The 25,944-nt window shown below is 44.3% G+C and overlaps 1 protein-coding gene across 2 annotated transcripts; it reads left to right on the top strand.

Annotated features, from left to right (window-relative positions):
- Nucleotides 1-15: 15 nt before the first annotated feature.
- Nucleotides 16-23,541, top strand: LOC120320018 (calcium and integrin-binding family member 2-like). Of its 2 annotated transcripts, none has more exons than XM_039369445.1 (6): nt 16-435; nt 13,250-13,284; nt 15,478-15,589; nt 19,123-19,270; nt 20,803-20,998; nt 22,997-23,541. In XM_039369445.1, the coding sequence occupies exons 3-6, from the start codon at nt 15,512-15,514 to the stop codon at nt 23,016-23,018; spliced, it is 444 nt and encodes a 147-aa protein (XP_039225379.1). In that variant the 5' UTR covers nt 16-435; nt 13,250-13,284; nt 15,478-15,511; the 3' UTR covers nt 23,019-23,541. The 2 variants fall into 2 exon arrangements, with proteins under 2 accessions (XP_039225379.1, XP_039225378.1); XM_039369444.1 differs by lacking the exon at nt 16-435 and adding an exon at nt 7,402-8,276.
- Nucleotides 23,542-25,944: the final 2,403 nt, after the last annotated feature.

The raw sequence follows: 25,944 nt of genomic DNA on the forward strand, positions 1-25,944 counted from the left end.
GCTGGGAGTTGTGATTCGGTCCCATCGCAAGCGCCGAAGACCGCGCTCGACTCAAGACCCTGTCGGACTACAGGTCCCAGCAACCCCCGCGCGTCCAACAAGGGAAAGGCCTGCCGGGAGTTGTGGTTCCGGGCTCCGCGAGACTCCAAGGGCGTCCCCGTCAAAGGGCGCCCAAGCGGGAGTCACGGAATGCCCCCCCCCGCCGGGAAGGGCGGAACAGCCGAAATCTCGCGAGACTTCCCACCGGTCCACCCGGGGGAGCCTCCTGAGGGAGAAGCCAAGGTCACCTCAGGGCCCGCCTCACCTTCGGAACCCAGGAGGACGTAGCCATGGCCATGGGAGCGGCGGCGGCGGCGGCGGCAGCAGCGGCGGCGGCGACCCTTCCACCTCCTCGCCGGCTCGACCCGGCTTGACGCTCACGCCGCTGGTCGGAAGGCAAGGAATCGCCCGCGGCCTCCTCGCCGGCGCTGCGCTGGGGATGCGCCGGCCAATCGGCGCCCGCCGACTACCCCGGGCTGGCAGCGGATTGGTGGGAAGCGCGGAGGACTACGCCCCGTCCCACCTCCGCAGAGACCGGGGAGGTGCCTCTCCTGATTGGTCGGCCCGTCACGTAGAGCTGTTGGGGGCGGGACTATGCAAAGGACTAGAAGTCGCCACGGTACCTCGCCTGCATTCAGGTTCTCCACGGGCGAGTGGAGCAAAGCCTTAGAATGGAGCAACAGAGCTGGAAGGGACCCTGGAGGTCATCTAGACCAACCCCCTTTCAAGCAGGATACCCTATCCCATTTCAGACAAATGGCTGTCCAGTCTCTTCTCGAACAGCTTCAGTGATGGAGCAGCCACAGCTTCTGAAGGCAGGTTGTTCCACTGATGGATTGATTGCTCTCTCTATCAGGAAATTTATCCTTAATTCCAGGTTGCTTCTCTCCTTGATTAGTTTCCATCCGTTGTTCTTCGTCTGGCCTTCGGGTGCTTTGGAAGAAGGAGGTTGACCCCCTCTTCTCTGTAACAGCCCCTCAAATATTGGAACACTGGTATCTTGTCACCCAGTTCTTAACTGCATACATCTGAGCTCATACATTACATATATGTGTGTGTATACACACATCCACATATGTGCAATTGAAGGTATAGAGTTTCCTGCCTGAGCAAGGGGTTGAACTAGAAGATCTCCAAGGTCCCTTTCATTTATTATTATTATTATTATCAATCATCGCACAGTCAGCCAGATGTTCAGACTGGATTTGGCATTTTGTCTACCTATCGAGTCCTTACCCAGGACCTGGGATAGGCAGATGTAGATGTTAGGGGGGAGGGGGGGGGGGGGGGGGGGGGGGGGGGGTTATGGTATTACAGGTATCATCGCAGGATGGAAGCAGTTCCTATAAGGCCGCCTTTTGCAATTGACTAATAGCGACTCTGTCAATGCCAATGGTGTTCAAGTGGTGCTCCAGTTGTTTTGGGATTGCACCCAAGGAGCCTATTACTATTGGTACTACCCTTGCTTGCTTTTGCCACAGTCTTTCTATTTCTATTTGTAGGTCTTTGTATTTTTTTTATCTTCTCCAGTTCTTCCTCTTCTATTCTGCTGTCTCCAGGCACTGCCACGTCCACTATCCAGACTTTTTTGTATTTCTTATTCTTATCGACAATTGTTAAGGCTGGGGTTTTATGTTGGCAGGTGCTTGTCTGTTTGAATTCTGAAGTCCCAGACAGTAATTTTATCATTTCTATGACTTCCTCTATTTTAATGATCACCCCAGTTTTGTTGCTTACAGGCAAATATATTTTTTTGAAAGGGTCTTCCAATGCCCATTGTTGCTACTTTGGTCATGTCCGTGCTTGTATATCAGTCCTGTGCAATCTTCTTGCAACAGCTTTACCAGGTGGTCCACTGTTTTTTCAGCTTCTTTGCATAGGCGGCACTTACTGTCTGTTGCTGTCTTCTCAATTTTGACTTTATATGCATTTGTCCTTAATGCTTGGTCTTGTGCAGCCAGAATTAGTCCCTCGGTCTCTTTCTTCAATTTTCCTGCTCTTAGCCATTGCCAGGTCTTGTTATTATCTGCTTTCCCAGCTATTTTTTTTTAATTAATATGGCCATTGTAGATGCTTTGGTCTTCCCATGCCTCTATTCTGTTCTTCATTGGTCCCCTTCTTGAAGGCCAGTTTGGTCTCTCCAGTAGTTAGTAAGCCTTCCTGATATACTAATTTCAGTGCATCTTCATCATTGTTCTTCAGATATTCTTCCAAAGCCACTCTTTCTTTTTCAACCATCTGATGTCCTTGTAGCATTCCACGCCCACCTATTTGCCTTGGTAGATAAAGTCTATCAATGTCACTGCATGGATGAAGGGCATGATTCATTATCATTATTTTTCTGGTCTTCCTATCCATTGCTTTTAGTTCTGCTTGAGTCCATCCACTATTCCAGCTGGGTACCTAATGACTGGGATTGCCCAGGTGTTGATTGCCTTTATGGTATTTCCTCCATTGAGTTTGGACTTTAAGATCTTCTTCACTCTCTTCATGTATTCACCTCTAATCTTTTTCTTGACTTCAGTGTGCTTGATGTTGTCAGCTTGACGGATACCCAAGTATTTGTAGTATTCTTCCTCATCCAGACTCTTAATTGGTATTTTCGTGGGGCATCTTGAGTCCTTCAGTTTTCACTACTATTCCTTGTTTGATAGTAAGTGTGGCACATTTGTCCAAGCCAAACTCCATAACAATATCTTGGCTATATATACGGACCGTGTTGAGCAGCGATTCTATTTCAGATTATGTTTTTCCATACAGCTTCAGATCATCCATGTAAAGGAGATGGGATAGTCTGGTAGATATTTTTGATGTTTGATAGCCATGTCCTGAGTTATTTAGTATTGTTGACAGAGGAAACAGTGCAATAACAAATAGTAATGGTGATAATGAATCTCCTTGAAATATTCCTCTCTTGTTATTAACCTCTCCCAGCTTCTCACCATTGATCTGCAACTGTGTCTTCCATTGTGCCATCGATCTTTGCACAATTTTTCTGATGTTTCTACTGACTCCTGTTATTTCTAGGCACTTTATTATCCAATCATGTGGCAGAGAGTCAAATGCCTTTTTGTAGTCAATCCATGCCACATTCAGGTTGGTCTTCCTTCTCTTGCAGTTTTCCAAGATCATTTTGTCTATTAGAGTTGATCTTTTGTTCCTCTGCTATTGGGGCGTTTCCTTTCTGCCTCAGGTGGAAAGAGATGTTTTTCAACTAGATGCTGTATGTCTGCATCGCTACCACACCAGTTAGTGATTTGAATGTTGTTGGTAAGCAGTTAATTGGCCTGTAGTTACCTGGTTGTTGCCCCTTTTGCTGGATTTTTCATTATTAGGTAGGTTTTTTCTTTCTCCCCTGTCCTTCTCTTTCTTTTTCTCTCTTCTTCTCTTTTCTTTTGTTTTTTTTTTTTCTTTTTTTCCCACAGTTGTTAGCCACTTTCATTTCTCCTCCTTGTGTATATTGGTTGAAATTGCTGGGCATGAGGGGTGTATAACAGATTAGCTGTTTTCAACCAAACCCAATGCAGGTCATCTTCACCTGGCTTGACCATTTTTTATTTTCTTTGCTCTTTTTTTCTACCATTTTTGTTGTTATTAACTAGTTTTTCATTCAACTTCTGTTTTTATTTGCATCCACCCTCTTTTAACCAAGCTGCATCCTTGTGTATTTCTTTGGGTTATCCCATATCTGCTTTCAGAACTGCACTGTTTCTTCCTTGTCAGGTACTGACTGATTCCTTGCAGTTTCTCCATTGATGGATTGGTAGAAACGTTTCTGATTGGATTGAAATTGGAGGTTCTGCCTATAGTTTGCAATTCGAGCTTCATTTCTACTGATTTTCCTGGCTATAGCTGTTATTTGTTGCTTTATTATTTCCAGTGCTTCCTTGATCTTTCTTGTTTCTAAGTGGTATTTCTTGATTAGGTATTCTTTGGTCTTCTTGTTCTTCAGCTTCTTTTCTTTCATCTGTTCTAGCTTGCTTGCATGTGATCTTAACTTGCTGATCTTATTTTCTAGTCTAACCTTCCATTTTTGTGATGCACTGTTTGTTTGTTTTTCTTCTTTGTTGATTTTGCATCCCAGGTATTCAGTTATAACTGCAGCTGTGCTGTACATTAGTTGGTTTGTTTCTTGCAGTGAATTGGTGCTTATACTTGCTATTGCAGTATTTGCATCTTTTAATGCTTGTGCTAGCTGTTTCTTTGGAACAAGCTTCAATGCAGGCAGCCTTATTCTGTTGTTTTTGTGCTGTTCTAGATGCTCAGTTATTCTTTGTTTCAATTCTTTTATTTCTTTAGTTAGAGGGTTTTGTTCTTCCTGAGGAAGAGGTGCCTGGTTTCCAAATGAGAACAGTTGTATATCTCTGCTGGATTCCTTCACTGCCAACTCCCCCTGGTTTGCCTCTACATTCTGAATTACTTCTTGTAAGGCTTTGATTTCTTTGCCCTGGGTAAACCTTTGCAGTTCGTCCAATTCTGTTTCTGTGAATACTTTATTTCGTGTTATAAATCGGCGTTGATCTGCTAGTCTCTGTTCTGTTATTTCTGATTCTGGATGTTGTTCTTTCCAGAATTGGTGCATTCGTTTTAGATATCCTCGTCTTGTTGGACTTGATCTGTAGTAACAGATCATTATTTCTTTGTTTTCCATCACTGTGTATCTGCAACGGGTAAACACCTTTTCTTCCAGTAGTTCTGCAGCTGCTGGCCCTGGTTGCTCAGCCAACAGTCCTGAGTCCTGTAACCCATTTTTCACCAGATATCCAGGAACTCCAATATCTAGCGCGGACCTTGTTAACCCGGGCGACGTCCGAGCCGGTATGGCATTCTGAAATTTACGTCTCACCATATTTTTATGGGAGAGACACTCTTTGTCTGACTCCTCTGATGAGACCTGTCCAGTATGGTTGAACCTCTGGCATAGCTCTCATCTTCCTCAGAGTACACAAGCCCCACAACCACGTCAAGGTAGTGCCTCACTGGGGGTATTATTATTATTATTATTATTATTATTATTATTATTATTATTATTATTATTATTATTATTATTATTATTATTATCGATCATCGCACAGTCAGCCAGATGTTCAGACTGGATTTGGCATTTTGTCTACCTATCGAGTCCTTACCCAGGACCTGGGATAGGCAGATGTGGATGTTTGATGGTATTACAGGTATCGTCGCAGGATGGAAGCAGTTCCTAATAAGACCACCTTTTGCAATTGACTAATGGCGAATTTGTCAATGTGGTGCTCCAGTTGTTTTGGGATTGCACCCAAGGAGCCTATCACTATTGGTACCACCCTTGCTTGCTTTTGCCACAGTCTTTCTATTTCTATTTGTAGGTCTTTGTATTTTGTTATCTTCTCCAGTTCTTTCTCTTCTATTCTGCTGTCTCCAGGCACTGCCACGTCCACTATCCAGACTTTTTTGTCTTTCTTATCGACAATTGTTACGTCTGGGGTGTTATGTTGCAGGTGCTTGTCTGTTTGAATTCTGAAGTCCCAGAGCAGTTTAATTTTATCATTTTCTATGACTTTCTCTATTTTATGATCCCACCAGTTTTTGCTTACAGGCAAATGATATTTTTTGCAGATCTTCCAATGCACCATTGTTGCTACTTTGTCATGCCGCTGCTTGTAGTCAGTCTGTGCAATCTTCTTGCAACAGCTTACCAGGTGGTCCACTGTTTCTTCAGCTTCTTTGCATAGGCGGCACTTACTGTCTGTTGCTGTCTTCTCAATTTTGACTTTATATGCATTTGTCCTTAAGGCTTGGTCTTGTGCAGCCAGAATTAGTCCCTCGGTCTCTTTCTTCAATTTTCCTGCTCTTAGCCATTGCCAGGTTTTATTATTATCTGCTTTCCCAGCTATTTTTTTAATGTATTGGCCATGTAGTGCTTTGTCTTCCCATGCCTCTATTCTGTTCTTCATTTGGTCTTTCTTGTAGGCCAGTTTGGTCTCTCCAGTAGTCAGTAAGCCTTCCTGATATACTAATTTCAGTGCATCTTCATCATTGTTCTTCAGATATTCTTCCAAAGCCATTTTTTCTTCTTCAACCATCTGAGGTACTTGTAGCATTCCATGCCCACCTATTTGCCTTGGTAGATAAAGTCTGTCAATGTCACTGCGTGGATGAAGGGCATGATTCATTGTCATTATTTTTCTGGTCTTCCTATCCGTTGCTTTTAGTTCTGCTTGAGTCCAGTCCACTATTCCAGCTGTGTACCTAATGACTGGAATTGCCCAGGTGTTGATTGCCTTTATGGTATTGCCTCCATTGAGTTTGGACTTTAAGATCTTCTTCACTCTCTTGATGTATTCACCTCTAATCTTTTTCTTGACTTCAGTGTGCTTGATGTTGTCAGCTTGAAGGATATGCAAGTATTTGTAGTAATTTGTATTATTATTATTATTATTGGGAGTCATTTTCCAAAGCACCTGAAGGCAGGACAAGAAGCAACGGGTGGTTTTTAAGAAGAGACTGGACAGCCATTTGTCTGAAATGGTATAGGGTTTCCTGCCTGAGCAGGGGGTTGGACTAGATGCCCTCCAAGGTCCCTTCCAACGTTACTACTACTATTATTATAATTTTATTTTATTATTATTTTATTTATTATTATTATCCTTATCAATAAGGAAAAGTTGCTTTTCAGAGTGAGATGGACAGCATATAAATGTAATACGTATTTAAAAATATTAAAATAAAGGGTAAACGTTTAAAGTTTAGGGAGGTATTTAATACGCCAAAGCACTGTTTGATCAACGCACAGAGTGAAATATAGGGAGCCCTTATCCATGTTACAAAAGTAAAACAAAATGTTGCAAATGTATTGGCATGCTGTTTATTTTTTTAAGTCCCCAAGCATGGCAAGTGTGGTTTACATCAAAAGTGTAACAGAAATGATTTCATGCTTCCTTAGGAATTAAACATCCGCTGATTTAAAACATAAATTTGCATTTTGAAATGAAAGCTTATTATCCCCAAAATAAATAAATCCCCAAGTGGTGTTTCTATTGCCTTCCTAAAATTTAATTAGTTAAAATTTAACTAAAGAGAGAAGCAGTCTGGAATTAAGGAGGAATTTCTGACAGAACAATCAGCCAGTGGAACCCCTTGCCTCCAGAAGTTGTGGGGCAGGGTTTTTTTTAGAAAAGACTGGACAGCCACTTGTCTGAAACAGTACAGCGTCTCCTGCTTGAGCAGGGGGTTGGACTAGATGACCTCCAAGGTCCCTTCCAACTCTGTTATTCTACAATCCCAGATCAATCAACCAGTGGAATTGCTTGCCTCCAGAAATTGTGCATCCTTCATCCCTGGAGGGTTTTTTTTTTTTAAAAAAAAAGACTGGACAGCCACTTGTCTGAAACGGTAGAGCGTCTCCTGCTTGTTATTTTTTGTTTTTGTTATTGTTAGGGATTCATCCTCTGCTCCCATTCTCTATAAAATAGGTAGATAATTCTTATTTTTACGGCATGCTCCATTTAATCCTCCAGGGAAAGATGGAAGGCAAACGAGGTCCAGGCAGAAGAAGAACATCGTGGCTTCAAAATCTAAGGGACTGGTTTGGACAAAACTCAGCAGACCTTTTTCCTGCGGCTGCTGATAAAAACAGGATCACCAACATATCCGATAACGGATATGGCACAAGAAGAAGAAGAAGAATTCTTATTTTTGTCGGTGGCCAGATCCAGCAGAACAGTGGACGATGGGTGCAAGGGCATTATCCATTTGCCCAGCTTCTGCCATAAAACAAGATGAAGTGCTGCCACCATGTGGCTGAAGGCGCACAGCACATGAAGGAGCGACGAAAAGGAGGATCGTCTTCAATTTCCCTTCGTGCCTTTGAGATCGGAGGCAGCCGACATGGTTTCTCCAGACCTCGGAGGCATCGCCTCCGATTTTCTCCCGCCAGCAAAGCCCTCCTGCTGCCCCCCAGGGACAAAACAGGGAGCCCAGATAGCCTCCTCCGGGTCTGATCTTCATGGGGGATTTTAACCCCTTTCCTCTCTACAGGAAGAACAGGCACCAACCGCAAATCTTTTGATGCAGGTGTGAGATTTTTTTTCTCCCCTTTTCTCCTCGATCCGGCCACGTTGCGTGCTTGGTCTCGATGCCAGCAACACCCCGGGCCCTAAATCTTGGCATGGGATGCATCTGGACGCAGGAAGGCGCCTCCTTCGAAAATGGGGAACAAGCAAACCATCTTTACAGATGAACAATTAGACGCCTATCAGGTGCGCTGGGCTGGGTTTGGCAAGAATGGAGATGCTCGGGATGGGGGGGGGGAAGCATGATGCGCCCTTGCGTCGGGCTTCAGCTGATGGGGTTGAAGGCTGGTGGGTCTCCCAAAACTGCCAGACAGCATTGTCTCTTTTCTGGGTGAGCCCCAGTTTCTGTATGCTTGAATAGACTTCCCTGTGACGGGGCCCTTCCTTCGATCTGGCCTTGGGGTCAGGATGGGCTTAGAGGCAGTTTTCCAGGATGGGGGGAGAGAGAGAGAGAGAGAGAGAGAGGGAGAGAGGGAGAGAGAGAGGGAGGGAGGGAGGGAGGGAGGAGAAAGAGGGAGGGAAAAAGAGAAAGACCGAGAGGGAGAGTGTTTGGGGCAGGTGGTCCTGCTTGGAAAGCGCAAGGTCTGTTGGGTTGAATCCTGAAGCTTTTAGATCAGGGTCTCCAACCTTGGCAACTTGAAGACTTGTGGACTTCAACTCCAAGAATTCTCCAGCCCTCTCCCAGCAAATTCTGGGAGTCGAAGCCCATAAGTCTTCAAGCTATGCTGGCTGGGGAATTCTGGGAGCCCCTAAGTCTTCCAAGCTGCCAAGCTTGGACACCCCTGCTCTAGCTGAGTGGTGTGGTGCTGAAGAAGCCAGTGCCCGGAATTCCTCCTCAACTTGGCAGTCCTGCCATGAAGACCCCCTCCATTCTGGGTCACAGAAACTGGTGCCCATGTGCCACGTTGATGGGTTTCGTGGCATCGGAATGCCCCCCCTTTTTTTTCAAACTGATATGCTAACCTGCAAGAGCAGGATCCTGAAGGGTCCTTTTGTACATGCCTCAAATGAATCAGGCTGCTGACCGGCCTTGCTGGGCATCAGAATGGCCCATGCCTTACTCTGCTGATCCTCAGGAGCATCCGAGTCTCAGGATCGGTCCATTCCCATTGTGAGAGATCCAGTGGAAAGTGGATCTCCTCTCCCTGGTCTATTGGCCAACGTGAAATAGGAGCCTATTTTCCAACACAAAGACCCAGGCTGGCCTGGATTAGATGGCCTGGACTGGGAAGAACCATTGGAAGTTCTGGGGTTTTTTTGGACCGCTTTGTTCTCCCCTTCCAGCCAGTCAATTAAAAAACGAAACTGGCCGTTGCCTTGGCCGAGGTCTGCCTTCCTTTTGCGTTTGGAAGTCTTCCTGGGAGAGGAGAAATCGGCGTTGATTCCTTTCTGTCTGGGAGATTCAGAAGGAGAGTGAGCAACATCTGTGCAAGTTGGAGAATTCAGTGCTGAGGTTCAACCTCACAATTTTAAAGTAAAACAGCCTTTACAGCTATGTCGGTTTAGGGAAAAGTTGCAGTGAAGTTTAAAAAAATGCACGGAAACATCTCATGGTTGAGTCGGTGCCCTTCAGAAATTTTGGAGCACAATTCCCACAATCCAGGCTAGGGCTGGTGAGCAAGCCTCTCTACACTTGAACATTTTGTTGCAGCTCTTGAATAATCAAATGAGCTTTCGGATTTCGTAACTTTGATGCATTCCCACAATATGCTGAACTAACTCTGGGAAAAAGCTAGCAAACTGGTGCATTTGTACAACTTGCCAAGATTGGTTTGTACGAGCCTTGGTGAAGCTAACTTGTGACTTGTTTGTGTTATGCAAACTCCCCTTTTTACTTGGGCGCTGTGGGAATATTCTACAGGAAATCTAATCCGGGAAGGGTCAGATTAGATGACCTCACAGAAGCCTTCTGCTCAGAGATCGTTTTTATTCTAAGGCAGAAAATAATACGTTATACATACATATTATAAAATAGGGAGATAAACCTTCCACCTTTCAAAACTCTAAATAGATTGCTTTATTTTTGCAAATTCAGTGAGACAAAAAGTCGGCAGAATTATTTTTGATTTAACCTGCATGATCTCATTAGAATTATTTTATTATGGAGGGCACCCTGTCAGGCTCAGTAAAACTTCACACAAAGATAGATAAAGAAAAAAAGGGGGGGAGGGCAATGTAAGAATCAAAATTGGATCTTACTTAATGGATATTTTGATTAAGTTGAAAGAAGGGAATAGATTCTCGTAGTTGGAAAAAAAAAACCCTAATCTGTCTTGGAAAGAACTCTTCTGCAGAGAAGCAGGGTTTTTCAGAAGCATCTTTTTTTATTTCACCAGACTCTCACATTCTTAGAGGATAATTCACTTTTTTCTCAGATTTGGCATTTCTGGCGGATTGTTTTATTTATACAGTAACAAAACCAGGGCCCTATTCCAGATAATACATAACTTATTTGGATAGAGGCTGAACGGAAGCATTTGCAGATCGGAGAAAATGTGGCTTATTTTAATTTTGAAGGAGCTTTTCTGCCAACTTTTGACGTATTTTATTTTATTTTATTGTTTAGTTTAATTGATTAGTTTAGTTTAGTTTAGTTTATTATTTTATTCTTTCTCTGTCTCTTTCTCTCTGGATAATGCTCCTAATTTGGCTTGAAAGCTAAACTGAAATCCAAGGCCATTTTCCTCAGAACGGGTCGATCCGAAGCCATTAGCCTGCAATAACGCGATGCTTTCAAACCTTGTCCAAGCGAACCAAGGCTAAAAAGGAGAGCCTCCATGTACAGGCACAGTGAAGGCTGCCGAATACAGTGCTGGCCTCCAGGTTTGGCTCTGGAAGGCTGAAAAGGCTTTCAGCTAATGGAGCTTGGAAACAGGATGCTTGGGTGGGAGGGCTGGGTTTTGCTTCTCTCTTGGAAGTTTGGATTACCATGCATGGCCTCAGACTTAGTTTCCTGTTAAGTAACAACCTTGGCTGACGATCCTGGCTGATATAATTACATGAGAAAAAAGAAAGCTCCTGGGGGGTGTGTGTGTGTTAACCAGCATGTCTTTGTTTCCTATGCCAGCCTTTTGCAAAGGGCCACTGACACCCTCCTGCCCAAGCCGTAAAGAATGTGCAAATTCAAGGAGGGATCCTGGCTTGTTTCTCTCGCGGTGTTCTCTAGCAGTGTCCCAATATTTGAGGGGCGGCCAGAAGGAAGAGGGGGTCAGCCTATTCTCCAAAGTACCAGAAGGCTGGACAAGAAACAGCAGATGGAGGAGAGAAGCAACCGAGAACTAAGGAGAAATTTCCTGACAGCTAGAACAATTAACCAGTGGAACAGCCTGCCACCAGAAGTTGTGGGTGCTCCATTGCTGGAGGCCTTTAAGAAGAGATTGGCCAGCCACTAGTCTGAAATGATATCGGGTCTCCTGCTTGAGCAGGAGGTTAGACTAGAAGACCTCCAAGGTCCCTTCCAACTGTGTTATTCTGTTATTCTTTGTGTCACCCCCTCTGGAAGAATGAGAGAAACCATCTTCCTGTATCTCTGTAACTCAGTGGTTCTCAACCTGTGGGTCGGGACCCCATTTGGGGTCGAATGACCCTTTCATGGGGGTCGCCAAACAATGCAGTCCGCCATTTTCCCCCCCTTTTCCTTAGCTGTGCTACTTCCTTTTATTCTATTGGCTTTTGAAAGCCAATAGAATAGACTCTCTTGAATAAAGTCTAATTCTATTGGCTTTCAAAAACCAATAGGAATTGTCCAGGCTGTCTCTGCCCTGCTGAGCCCGCCAAAAGTCCCATTCTGCAAACAGTGCTGCACCCGTTGAGTAGTCCTCGACTTCCGACCGGTTGGGTAGTCCTCAACGTATGACCGGTTGGGGGTCGCGGCATTAAAAAGGTTGAGAACCTCTGCTGTAACTTTATTCAGCCACTCCATCTTGCCTGGAGGGAATGTTGAGCCCATTAGCCACTCCGTAGGCAGGGAAGGAACCATCTTAATAAGTGGCGCTCAAGAAGGCTTTAAAATCTTTTCTGAATCTGGAATATCAGGGCTAAATAGTGGCCTGTGGTTATTTTCCCTAAGGCCAACTTGATCATGTTTTTTAAAGGACCAACATGCAGTCACAACAGCTTTTCCAAAAGAGGTTTCTTCCAGAGGCCTTGGTTTACAGAGGGCACCAGGCAGGGATGGGGATGATAGTTTAATTCAGAACATGGCTTGTTTAGGAAGATCTGCTCCTTAGGTCGGCTGGTCATATGGATTGGAATTGTCATCGTGAGACAGATGAGAACCTGCTGGGATGTTTTTGTGATGATATACTCACTTTGGAACCTTGCCTGAAGCTAGTAGAGTTTTGTTTCTCGTCTCTAAGAATGAATGAATGTGTATGTGTGTGTGTAACGTGTATTTGCTTGCCTCTTTATCTGTGCATACACAAATACTCACAGATAAGTATTATTCCAGTCTTTGAATATTTAAATTATTTCCAATTTCACAGTAGGGCAGTCTTTTTTTTTTTCTTTTTATAAAGCTAACACACGCTGTTCAAAAAGGCTGCAAGGATCAAAAATATTTGATAAATGCCCGATTGGGCTCTCATTTTGCATCTTCTGCTCCAGAGAAAAAAGGGGGTGTTGTTATGTATGTTAAGAACAACGTGTCAGACTCAGATTCTCAAGGAAGATATGTTATGATTGAAGTAATGTTATATGGAAAGAAATTGCTTGTAGTGGGTTTGTATGCCCCTAATCATCAACAAAAACAGTTTTATAAGTTTTTATATCAAAAATTGATCTTATTGGATTATTGGATTGGACAGAACTTACTTCTGATTTCTCCCATTTCTATATGTTTGGTTCTATCTGGGGGGGGAAGACCTTGTAATGTGAACTTCTAACTAAGATGGTCAGAAAAAGAAGAAGTTTTCTCTGCAAAGAAAGAAGGAGGTCTTCTCCTCTGCAGAAACTGACCAAGTCTTCTTTGCAGAAAAAGAAAAAGAAAAACAATAACACAGTTGGAAGGGACCTTGGAGGTCTTCTAGTCCAACCCCTTGCTCAAGCAGGAGACTTTTATGCCAGGGGTCTTCTCTGCAGAAAGTGACCAAGTCTTCTCCTCTGCAGGTCCTCTGCAATGGGGAGATCTCATTTCCCTCTTTCTTTCTGTTCTCATGCAGGATTGCACCTTCTTCACACGAAAGGAGATCCTCAGGTAAGCAGACTATGCACCTTGTTCCACCCTTCAGGCTGGCCCAGGAAGAAGTGCCAGATGTTGCTCGAGCCATTCCTGGGGAGGAAATAGAGAAGCTCACAGTCCTTGACTGTAAAGGTCACAGGTGGACTCTTCCAGAGGTGAACCACAAATGGAAGGATGCTGCTTCGGAGCCCTGTGGTGCTTCTCCTCCAAGTTCTGAGAAAGTCACACTCTTTGAGTTGTTGGCAGCATCAGCAAACTATCTGGGACAAGCCCATTGATAAAAACAAAGCAGCTGATGTCCCCACAATCCATTATTATTATTATTATGGATCATCGCACAGTCAGCCAGATGTTCAGACTGGATTTGGCATTTTGTCTACCTATCGCGTCCTTACCCAGGACCTGGGATAGGCAGATGTGGATGTTTGATGGTATTACAGGTATCGTCGCAGGATGGAAGAAGTTCCTAGTAAGGCCGCCTTTTGCAATTGACTAATAGCGAATTTGTCAATGCCAATGGTGTTCAAGTGGTGCTCCAGTTGTTTTGGGATTGCACCCAAGGAGCCTATGACTATTGGTACTACCCTTGCTTGCTTTTGCCACAGTCTTTCTATTTCTATTTGTCGGTCTTTGTATTTTGTGATCTTCTCCAGCTCTTTCTCGTCTATTCTGCTGTCTCCAGGCACTGCCACATCCACTATCCAGACTTTTTATTATTATTATTATTATTATTATTATTATTATTATTATTATTATTATTATTGTTTCATTCTTGAATTCAGCTGAAGCAAACTTCTAAATTTAGACAGGTCATTTATTCAAACACTGGCTTATTTTACCCAAGTTATTCCTGTTCGGAAAAGAGACAGGATTTTAGGAAGGGAGCAGATTCAATACGTGGGTTTTCTCTGGTCAAATGTGGGGCTACTGAGTTGTGTTCGGTGCAGGGACTAACATTTTTTCCAATGAGGCCAGCTTTTTTGCTCTACAATCGGTTACTTTTTTTTAATTTTACAATTTCCTAACCAGTCATGGTTCTTGTTATGTGATCAGCTCATTCCAAACACTCCTCTGGGCACGTTAAAAGTGTAGATTTCGTACAGTGGAGGAAAAGAAACGGTGTCTACAAGAACAAGAAACGGGCTGATCTTTCAACCTGGCGTACTTTCCTATCCTCTTTATGCCTCTGGTAAATCCCACGTAGGGCCGTGACTAATTACAATTCAGCTGGGAAAATTAACACTGCTTCCTAGACCAAAGCCATTTGTGTGTGTTTGTGTGCATGTGTCTGCATTCTGGCTTGGTAGAAAACCATACTTTTTAGGCTTAATGAACTAAAGCTCCTCCTCGTATTTCTGTGGAGAAGGTCGTTATCCTCCTCAAACAACATAATCTCAGCTCAAAGCCAACAATCCATTCATGTTTATTTGAGTTCATGGGACAAGGCCCAGCTAACATGCTGCCCAGAGCAGCCTCTGCTTAGGAATCCGATGCTTCCTCCCCCCCCCCCATAGCAGAGATGTTGCTGCCGTGTGCATTGTACCTGAAAGGTAAAATCAGAGAGGATCGTAATTTATCCTGGGACCAGCCAAGGCTGCAGGACTCAGAGTTCTTTCAAAGACGGGTTGCTTCTAAGAGAACAAAATGTGTCAGCGGAAGGTGGAGTGGGAAAAGCAGCCGATGCTCTCCGGGGTTTTTCACATCAAAGCAACTTTCATCATGTCTCCTGGGTAAAACTTCAGACCGGAGAAGGTGTAGAGCCATCAGCCCCTGGGAGAGTTGATCTGTCAGCAACCTGGTGGTTCTTCTTATGTCTTGGACTTCAGTCCCACCCTGAGCAATTCCCCCAAGTGGGGGGCTATTTTCTCTGGCCTCCCAGGTGACGGGGGGTCTCCCATGTCACGTGGTGCGGTGGCAAGAATTGCGACTTCTGTACCACCAAAGCTCATTTTCTTGGTTTCCGAGAAAAGTTCTTCTCTCATTTGAAGAGGAGAATCCAAGACTTAAGTTTCGTGCCCTCGGAGGCCCAAGCGTTCCATTCACCTGGTGGGAAATCACAGCAGTTCTCAAAGTTTTGCCACGGGGTGGCCAGAAGGAGCCCCCCCCCAAATCAACTCAAGGGGGGCTGATGACTCTCCTTGAAGCTGGGAGCCAAATCTTAGCTAAGAACCCTCTTCTTGGTCCGTAGCTGTGTCTGTTCCCTTACAGGTTGCACGGCCGCTACCACGAACTGGCACCAAACATGGTTCCCATGGATTATACCAAGAATCCAGATGTTAAACTCCCTCTGCAGCTCATAGAGAACATGCCAGAACTCAAGGTATGGCACAGCGAGATCAGTTTTATCTTTGTTGATATTTTCCACAGCCTATAAAATCTGGGGGGGAGGGGGGCGGTAGGTAGAGAAGACTGTAAAATGTGCAGATTTTATGGATTTGGCTGCAAAAGTCTAGCTTCTTGTTGTAAAGATTTAAAATCCTCCCATTAAGGCTTCTGCAGTGAGATGATATCTGCTGCACGGATAGCATTCTATCCCAGTGGCTGTGGTACTGAGAAGCTCAAATTCTTTCTTTCTCTGTCTTTGCAAAGCATATGTTGATGGGAACAGACCATAATAATGAGCAGGAATAGATTTCATACTAAACCATTTGCCCTAAACTGTTGTCTTTTTTATTGCCTGGCAAGAATGTTGCATGTCTCTTTTTCAGTAGAGTATTGATTTTTTTTTTTTGCTAATTGAATTCTCCCAATAGAAGAAAATCCATCAGCCATCAACACATAGAGATAAATCACATTGAAAAGAGCTAATAAAACAGCTAAGAAGGAAACAATAACAACAGCAAAAAAGCCAGAACACATTCTCTGCATTAACCAGCTCCCAGATAGACAGGAATCAACACCAGACAAATAATTGAGCAGAAAACAATACCCTAATCAATTACCGAGGGGAAAACCACACCCCACCAATATGGACAAGGCAAGCAAAGCTCACATTCATGAGTATTGATGAGGTTACCTAGTTGGGTAATGAATTGTCTGAAAGAAAACAGCCAAGTTCAGAAAGCACCAAAGTCTCCATTATTGACTTCTTTTGTTGTTGTTGTTGATGGTGGTCTTTATTAATTATTATGGTTTTGGGCTACTCCTTTTTTACTTTCTCTTTTCCTCCACACTGGCCACCCTTGTGCAAGACAACCCTTGGCCTAGCTTCTGTCCAGCCATGCTTCTTCATGAATTTGACCTGTTCTCAACCCTAAAAGGGGATTGGTTTACACTATATCTATAGCCTTGTAACTTCATATATTCCGAGAGAGATCAACAACAGGGAACAAGAGACCAGAAGGTCAATTCTTGGGATTGAGTTGCCCTAAAAAGCAGGAGAACTAATGTAATTGCTAAATGTCTTCTAGAAAACGTGCGGGAGGGAACACAGAATTCTCCAGGCAGCATCAGAGTTGACCTCCATACATATTAAAGCTGCCAAGGGTGAGGAAAACCTTGAAATGGGACCTAAAGGTCTTGAAACAAGTTGGTTTTTTTTGCTGCTGGGCTCACTGTACTAGTAGGAATGGAAAGAGGTGGGTCTCCAGGCTGTGATCAAAAAAAGGACGTCTTTGCTTCAATGAACTAAGGATGTCATTGAAGCCGTGCATGTAAAAACAGGGTTTTGAGTGCACTGTCATGTATACCTTGATGTTTTGACCATACTTTGAAGTTACCCCTGAAAGCTCAACTTCATGCCATTATTTTAACCAATTGGAAAATAGTGTTGAGACCGTAACCACCACATGTTAGTGGAGAGGCTGGATTTCATCCTCAGGATCAGGAGTGAGCAACTATGGCCCCTTTACAACCTGTGGACTTCAATTCCCAGAATTCCTGAGCCAGCCATGTCCACAGGTCGTAAAGGGGCCATAGTTCCCATCCCTCCTTAGGACCTTCTTGCAATTCTAGTAAAGACAGGAGCGCCTTCTCTGCTTGGTCACCACTCTGGGGAAGCCCTGGGAGAATTCAGGATTCAAATAGGATCGTGGACAGCTGCTCCATCGGCAGTGGCCAACCTCAAATTGGGCCCATAGATCGTTCTTCTCTAAAGGCGCCTTGCCTATTTTAACAATTCTTGGCCCCATCAATCTTTGAGAGACAAAAATGAATTCATGGCAGATTCCTAGAATGTTTTGCAAAAACCGAAAATGCAGCACGATCGCAAAAACTCCCCCCAAAGGATCTGAAGATCTCCAATTTTTGAAGCTTTGGGGAAAAGCATTCCACGACTTCCTGATGACGTGGTGCGACAGTTCATTTCCACCAGTGCCCCTGGATTGAAAAGAAAGAGGGTCTCTTAGATTCAGTAAAAGGGGTCCAAATATGGCTTACTCCTGCGGGGGTCTGCCTACCCAGCAGAAATGCACGGGGATTTTTTTTGATCCCTTCCCTGCTTCCGAAGGTGTTGAGTGGATCTGTCTGCAGACTGCCATCAGAGTAACTGGATCCAGTGGTAATGCAGTCTGTTGTAAGAGACACCGATGGGTAGCACTGGAGAAGTCCAGAAATGGGAGAGACTGCTTCAGCTCTTGAGATGTTATATCTTTGGGCAGATATATCTTTCGCTTCCTCTCATGTTCTCCTTTGGGAAAGGCGGGAGAGAAGACACACTGTCTGTAGAAAGCCACTCACGTGCTTTGCTCCTGCCTGAGGCACTCTGTGAATTTCTCAAGTTCAACCCAGCTTCTTGTTGGTGTTAATTTAAACCAGTGGTTCTCAACATTTTTAATGCCGCGACCCCCAACCGATCGTAAGTCTACTCAACCGGTTGTAAGTCGAGGACTACTCAACTGGTGCAGCACCGTTTGCAGAATGGGACTTTTGGCGGGCTCAGCAGGGCAGAGACAGCCTGGACAATTCCTATTGGCTTTTGAAAGCCAATAGAATTAGACTCTATTCAAGAGAGTCTATTCTATTGGCTTTCAAAAGCCAATAGAATAAAAGGGAGTAGCACAGCTAAGGAAAAGGGGGAAAAAATGGCGGACTGCGTTGTTTGGCGACCCCCGTGAAATGGTCGTTCGACCCCAAATGGGGTCCCGACCCACAGGTTGAGAACCACTGATTTAAACTGATGTTACCCCACTGACACGGGGCTTTTTTTTTTTTTTTTTAAATCACCCAGCTTGTGATTCTAAGGGACCGTTTTTGCAATGGCTTTCTCAAGTGCTTGCATTTTTAGCCCCACAGTTTTCGCTTGTACAATATGTTTGGTGCACTTTTTTTTTTTTAAAAAAAAAAAGACGTGTGCTTGTGTGCTAGTTCACAAAATGCATTGCCGAGGTGGCGCAGCAGTTAGGGTGCAGTACTGCAGGCCATTTTAGCTGACTGTGTTCAGCAGGTCAGCGGTTCAAATCTCACCGGCTCAAGATTGACTCAGCCTTCCGGGGTAGGTAAAATGAGGACCCAGATTGTTGGGGGCAATGTAAATATATATATACATTGCTTACTGGTGTACACCGCTTAGAGAGTGCTCGCACTTAAAGCGGTATATAAGTCTCATCAATAAATAAATAAATAAATAAATAAATTGCAAAATCTGAAAAGGAAGGGATGTCGGTACGAAAAGAGGTGGCTTTTAATGAGTCGCATTAAGGACACATTTGCTTTCTCGAATGGACTCATTGAAGCAGCCGCATCAATTCTTCAGAGTCATGCAGCAGCCTAAAAAAAAAAGACCCAGCTGCTTTCAAAAGGCTCGTGCGTCTTTACCTTCTGAATAATATTTGAAGCATGTACAGCCCTGATTTCTAGTTTGCTAATTTAAAAAAAAAAAAATGAAGGGAGCTAACCTAATGCCTCTTTCTGCAGGAAAACCCCTTCAGGCAGAGAATTGTCCACTCTTTCTCGGAGGACCCAGAAGGAAACCTCAGCTTCAATGACTTTGTCGACATGTTTTCTGTACTTAGTGAAATGGCTCCCCGGGAGCTAAAAGCAATTTATGCCTTTAAGATTTACGGTAAGAATAATAACCGGATGGGGGAAAAACTGACTGGGGACTTCTGGGAGTTGAAGTCCACCCCTCTTAAAGCATGCTGGCTGGGGAATTCTGGGAATTGAAGTCCACGGGTCTTAAAGTTGGCAAGGTTGAGAAACTCTGGGGTAGAACACTGTCTAGTATCCTTATGAGAAGCAGCTGAAAATTCCCATCAAGATCTTTAAAATCCCTTTAAGATTTATGCCAAGGAATGGAATAATTACAGGTTAGAACAGTGCTTCTCAACCTTGGCAACTTCCAGAGAGGTGGACTTCAACTCCCAGAATTCCCCAGACCCGGTCTAGCATCCTTATGAGAAGGAGCTGAATATTCTCAGCCACAGAGCATGTCTTTCTGGTGGAGGTGTGGCGACTCTGTCAATCTCTCCGTCCAGTCTTTTGGATTTTATAGAGCAAGTGGAAATCTTTTTGTCTTTGTGGCTACTGGCACAACCAACTCACCCTCTCCCCCAAACTTTTTCAGCAAAACCATCTTTCAATGTCAATTCAGTTTTTAATGCCTGCTTTTCACCACATGGTTTCTGGAGGGCTACGAGATCCCAAACCTTTAGAGAAAAAAAAGGAAGGATGTGATTTATTTCCTTCTTTGCAGGAAAGACCTGTCAGATGCCAGACCTTTTCCCAATAAATTTGCCTTGACAGATTTACTGCCCATACACGACCTGCTAAATGTCATGCTGTCGGTTTCTAATTAAATAGAGCTGATGGTAATTCTGCTTATTGAGCGAAGCACAATAAAAAGAAATGTTCAGCCCTGGCCTTTTAATCACCAGCCGGTTGTTCACTTGGTAGATCTGTGATTGAGCTTCAGCGATGGAAGAGAGGAAGAAACACACCTTCTCCAGATGTTTGGTAGATTCCAACCGGGAGAAATGGAACGAAGGGTTGGTGGGGCTGGTTGAAGTTTAGACATCCAAGCCACGTGAAATAAATCAATACGTATTTTCCCAACTATCAAATTTATCAGAAGTTTGGAAAACTTCAATCAATAACAGAATAAGAGAGTTGGAAGGGACCTTGGCGGTCATCTAGTCCAACCCCCTGCTCAGGCAGGAAACCCTATACCATTTCAGACAAATGGCCGTCCAGTCTCTTCTTAAAAACTTCCAGTGTTGGAGCATTCACCGCTTCTGGAGGCAGGTAGTTCCATTGGTTAATTGTTCTCACTGTCAGGAAGTTTTTCCTTAGTTCCAGGTTGCTTCTCTCCTTGATCAGTTTCCATCCGTTGCTTCTTGTCCTGCCTTCGGGTGCTTTGGAGAATAGCTTGACTCCCTCTTTTTCGTGGCAGCCCCTGAGATATTGGATACTTGGCACGGTACAAAAATTCCACCCCATCTACTTATTTCTGTGCAGATATATAGGAAACTCTGAAAAAAAGGGGGACTCCATATCCAACTGACCAGGGTGCGGGCTGGAAGCCGTAGTCCCAGCCAAAGTGAGGGCAGTGAAGAGACATTCTGACAACCCCTTTCTTCTCGGTCTTTGCCTGCCTAGATTTTAACACCGACAACTTCATTTGCAAATCTGACCTGGAGCAAACTCTGAACAAGTTGACCAAAGAAGAGCTGACCAAGGAGGAGGTCAGCCTGGTCTGCGAGAAGGTCATTGAAGAAGCGGACATGGATGGAGATGGGAAGCTTGGATTCTCGGATTTCGAAAACATGATTTCCAAAGCTCCAGATTTTCTCAGGTAGGAGAAGCATGTCCACCACCTGTCAAGGTTCCTGGGCGGTGTCCCTCAACCGTGGCAGCTTTAAAGTGGGTGGACCTCAACTCCCAGAATTCCCCAGGCCAGTATTGTTGGCTGGGGGAATTCTGGAAATTGAAGTCCACAGATCTGAAAGTTGAAGGACACTGCAGTCAGGTTTGAGTAAGTTAGAGATGATCCGAGGAAGGCGTGGAAAACCTGCGTCCAGCCAGGAGATCATTTGCCTCCGGTGGGAATTCAGGGTAGCATTTTCTTGAGACATCATTGGAGAGCAAGGATCCCTAATTGGTGCCCTTTCCTCCTCAATTTTTCTTTCATCGATGGAACGCAAGAGAAGGCCCAAAGTTGCCATCGCTGATAGATAGATAGAAGTGATTAAAATGATACATTTTTCATATATACAAGTAGTCCTTGACTTAACAACAGGTTGCTTAGTGATCGTTCGAAGTTACAAGGGCACTGAAAAAAAGTGCCTTATGATGAGTTTTCACACTTAACGACTGTTGCGGCATCCCCAGGATCCTGTGATTTACATTTGGATTGCTTGACAAATGACTCATATTTATGACGGCTGCAGGGTCTCAGGGAGTCACCTGATGCCCTTTTGTGACGTTCCAACCAGCAAAATCAACATGGGAAACCAGGTTCACTTAACGACCATGTCACTAATTTAACAACTGCAGTGATTCGCTTAACAAACATAGTGAGAAAAGTCGTAAAATGGGGGCAAAATTCGCTTAACAAATTTCTCACTTAGCCACAGAAGTGTCGGGCTCCATCGTGGTCGTACGTTGAGGACTGCCTTCGATTAGTGACCGTTAACAGCCCTTAAAAAAGCGATTTACGGCCGGTCCTCGCATTCACGACCGTCAGAGCATCCCCACAGCCATGTGGTCGTAATTCGGGCTGTGAGCATTACAAATAAGTTGCCATGTTTTGCTTGCGTATCTGTGGGGGAGTGCTGTGTTGGTTGTAAAAGTGAGGACTGGTTCTAAGTCACTTTTCCCAGTGCCATTGTGACTAAACCGTCACTAAATGAATGGCTGTACATCGGGGATGCTTGTCTCTTAGTTTGAAAGGAAATAGATGTTGGAAAGGAATTTTTTTCCCAAGAGCCACCGGCATCGCCCTGATCCGCTCGGTTTGGGCCCCAGGAATGGCTTCCACCGGTCAAAATCCCAAACTTCCCGGCAATGGCAGAAGCACTTACTGATTCTGACAATGTGATCCCTGTGGGATCGTTTCACTTTTTAAAAAATGTGATCATTTTGAGGCCCTGGGCATTTTAATGGCCCCATTAGCACTGCCAGCTGGCCCTCGCTCATTGTTCTGTTCTACAAGACTGGCTACGTTTTTTCCACAGGAAATTGTTTTATAAATCATTATGGAAGCTGGAACTTTCACACACACACACACACACACACACACACACACACACACACACACACACCCCTGTAAGATAGTGGAACATCCCAAAGAGGTAAGTCCATTCAACGTCTTTAATCATGTTGGTTGAAGAAGTGCCATTTGGGCAATTTTGTGATTTAATGCATTTTGTCAATCTAGACCAGGATTTCTTAACCTTAGCAACTTTTAAGATTTGTGGATCTCAAGTTGGCTACTCTCATATTGTTTTGTTGCTTCTCCCCCTCTTCCTTCCTTCCTTCCTTCCTTCCTTCCTTCCTTCCTTCCTTCCTTCCTTCCTTCCTTCCTTCCTTCCTTCCTTCCTTTCCTTCCTTTCCTTCCTTCCTTCCTTTCTCTTTCCCTCTTTCTTTCTTTCTTTCTTTCTTTCTTTCTTTCTTTCTTTCTTTCTTTCTTTCTTTCTTTTTTTCTTTTCTCCTTTCTTTCTTTCTTTCTTTTTCTTTCTCTTTCTTTTCTTTTCTTTCTTTCTTTTTTCTTTCTTTTTCTTTCTCTTTCCCTCCCTCCCTCATCATTCTTTCTTTTTCCCTCTTCCTTCCTCCTTCCCTGTTTACTTTGCAGCACCTTCCACATACGAATCTGAAATCCATGGGGCTGAGCCACTGGAAGCCAGGCTGGCTGACGTGTTCTTGGCTTTCTCCTCCTCTCTTCCTGGATGCTGCAGCAAAGGACTCAACTGAATCCTGGCCCAGCAGATGCAGGACTGTTTTCCAAGATCTTCGGAATATCCCTGGATGATTATTACTAACTTGGTTTTTTTAAAAACAAAAACAAAAACCCATAATGGGCCACTCACCTTGTGGGACGTACAGATGCCAGACTGTTATTTTTTTAAACTGGACCAGCGAGTCGCCCGTGTGATTCTCTGTCATTTTTATACCTGTCTATACTAGCCCTCTGTGCAAAAATCAGACAAAATCCCAAGGGCAACTTGAAAGAGATGCGAATCTCCCCGAAATGACTTGATCAAACCGAAGCGCTGGAACTCCTAAGGCAGTGGTTCTCAACCTTTTTAATGCCGCGACCCCCAACTGGTCATAAGTCGAGGACTACTCAACCGGTTGTAAGTCGAGGACTACTCAGCTGGTGCAGCACCGTTTGCAGAATGGGGCTTTTGGCGGGCTCAGCAGGGCAGAGACAGCCTGGATAATTCCTATTGGCTTTTGAAAGCCAATAGAATTAGACTCTATTCAAGAGAGTCTTTCAAAAGCCAATCGAATAAAAGGGAGTAGCACAGCTAAGGAAAAGGGGGGGAAAATGGCGGACTGGGTTGTTTGGCGACCCCCGTGAAATGGTCGTTCGACCCCAAATGGGCTCCCGACCCACAGGTTGAGAACCACTGTCCCAAGGGAAGGAGGTTCCCTGGTTTTTAAACCAGGCGACCCTCCCAGCTGGATTCGTGCGGCAGAAGAAGACTGCCGGCGCCCGGAACGAGGTGCTTCATCAGCCAAGGTTGGGCAAAGGCTTCTCTCCTTAATGAAACTTGAACTATTTCCTTTTCCTTCCCTCCGCCTCCCATTGTTGCATTAGCAAATCAATGCCTCTCCAGTCACGGAGACAGCAACACACGAACATGAACATCGGCGGCATTCAGGCCTTCTCTCATATCCTGATTGCATTAGGCTGACCGATTGCAAAAAATAAACACAACAAGGAAGCGAAACAAAAGAAAACCAAGGGGGAACACAAACACAACCTGTACCTTCGCCAACGCACAGCCCGGGGTGCCAGCGAGGCCACCTTTCTCGTGGGATGATGCGTTGGCCACCCGTGATTCCTCTTTTCTCCTAAACCAGCTGCATTTCGTATTTTCTTTTCGGTTTGGGTTCTTGGCCAACCAACTAGGCCTGATGACAATCATCTCTTGCCACCGTTTTCACACAATCTCCTGGAAGGGCTTTGCTACCTATCGTGTGGCTTCTGTAAACGATCCAGAATTAAAATGTCTGCCAGTTTTACTGGCCTTGGATGGTTTTCTTTTTGGATTCGCCTTTGAAAGAAACGGCTCTGCTTGTTTTGTTTTATCGATCCGATTTATTTTGGCTGCCCATGTCAGGGAAAGCCACTCTGGACCTTGTGCAGCAGTCCAATCAAAACAGGACAGAAATAAGACAGTGGTGATACAGTAATTGTTACAAAGAGTTAGAAATTATTAGAAGAAAAAATGTGTGGCTTGTGGCGATTATTGTTATTATTATTATTCGCTGATTTTTAGCCCAGAAGAAGCCATGAAAAGAGGCGATAGGGATTGTGGTTTTTTTGTTTTGAGGGAAAAGAGCCATTCAAATTCATACATTCCCCCCCCCCCAAATTTGCCAAATCTGTTTAGTTACTGTGGCAAAAAAGAAAAAAAAGGGAGGGGGGCAACAGTGGTCTCCCCAATTTCCAGGGTAGTGCCATTTATTTATGGCATTAGGCAGTAAATGTCAATGGAACAACCTACTGTGTTACAATAATTTAGTTTATTCAAGTTAAGGATAATTAAACTTAAACAAAGACAAGTAAAGATTTGTGACCTTCCCAGCTGGCTTCTGATAAATCAAAGGGGGAAGGCAGATTCAGTTAATGACCATAAAGATTCACTTAACAACTGCAGTGGTTTGCTTAGGAGCCCTGGTGGCCCAGTGGTTAGAATGCAGCATTGCAGGCTGACTCTGCCCACAGCCAGGAATTCGATCCTTACTGGCTCAAGGTTGACTCAACCTTCTGTCCTTCTGAAGTCGGTAAATGAGGACCCAGATTGTTGGAGGGCGCAAAAGGCTGACATTTGTAAACTGCGGTATATAAGTCTTAAGTGCTATTGCTATTGCTACTAACAAAACAGTGGCAAAAAAAAATCATAACATGCCTTACTTAACAACCACTTGCTAGCAGCGTGAAATTCAGGTCCCAGTTGTGGACATAAGGCGAGGACCACCTGCACTAACAACAGTGGCTGTTTCCATGTTTTATGCCAGGGCCCAGCCAACAAATTCTGATTTAGTCAGTATCACTTCCCCCAGACAGGACCCAGCGTGCTAGCCGTCAGCCAAAACCTGCATCCGTTTACTTGGAAGTAAATAACAGCAAAAGCGAGATGATTAAATCTGCTTGCAAAGCCTTAAAACAGGACATGGAAGTCAATTTCCTAATGAAAGGGGGGGGGGAATTGGACTCCTGGGTAACCCTTTGTTCACCCTGCAGTGATGGAAATTAATCAAGTCATTAGGGATTTCTTATTTATTTTTTAAAGCAAACGGTTCTTCCTTTTTGCTTTCTGCTTTTCCTTCCAATTAAGCTCCGTTTAATGTCGTGGCAAAGAGTGTGGGGTAAACCGGAGCGGGCAGAGGGGAGTCGAGGACAAATTGTTACCCAAAAAGATTTATTTTGGCTTCTGAGAAGAACTGCCAATCACCCCTCAAGGCTGCTGGGAGAGGATTTCTGTTTTACCATGTCTACCAATCATCATAAGGGAAGGAGGAGTGGGAAAACTCCTCTGCTGACCACGGGAGTCATAATTCCTCTTTATA

Source organism: Crotalus tigris, unplaced genomic scaffold (assembly GCF_016545835.1).
Source record: "Crotalus tigris isolate CLP2741 ecotype Arizona unplaced genomic scaffold, ASM1654583v1 scf7180000021107.27578, whole genome shotgun sequence".
Taxonomy (NCBI): Eukaryota; Metazoa; Chordata; class Lepidosauria; order Squamata; family Viperidae; genus Crotalus; species Crotalus tigris.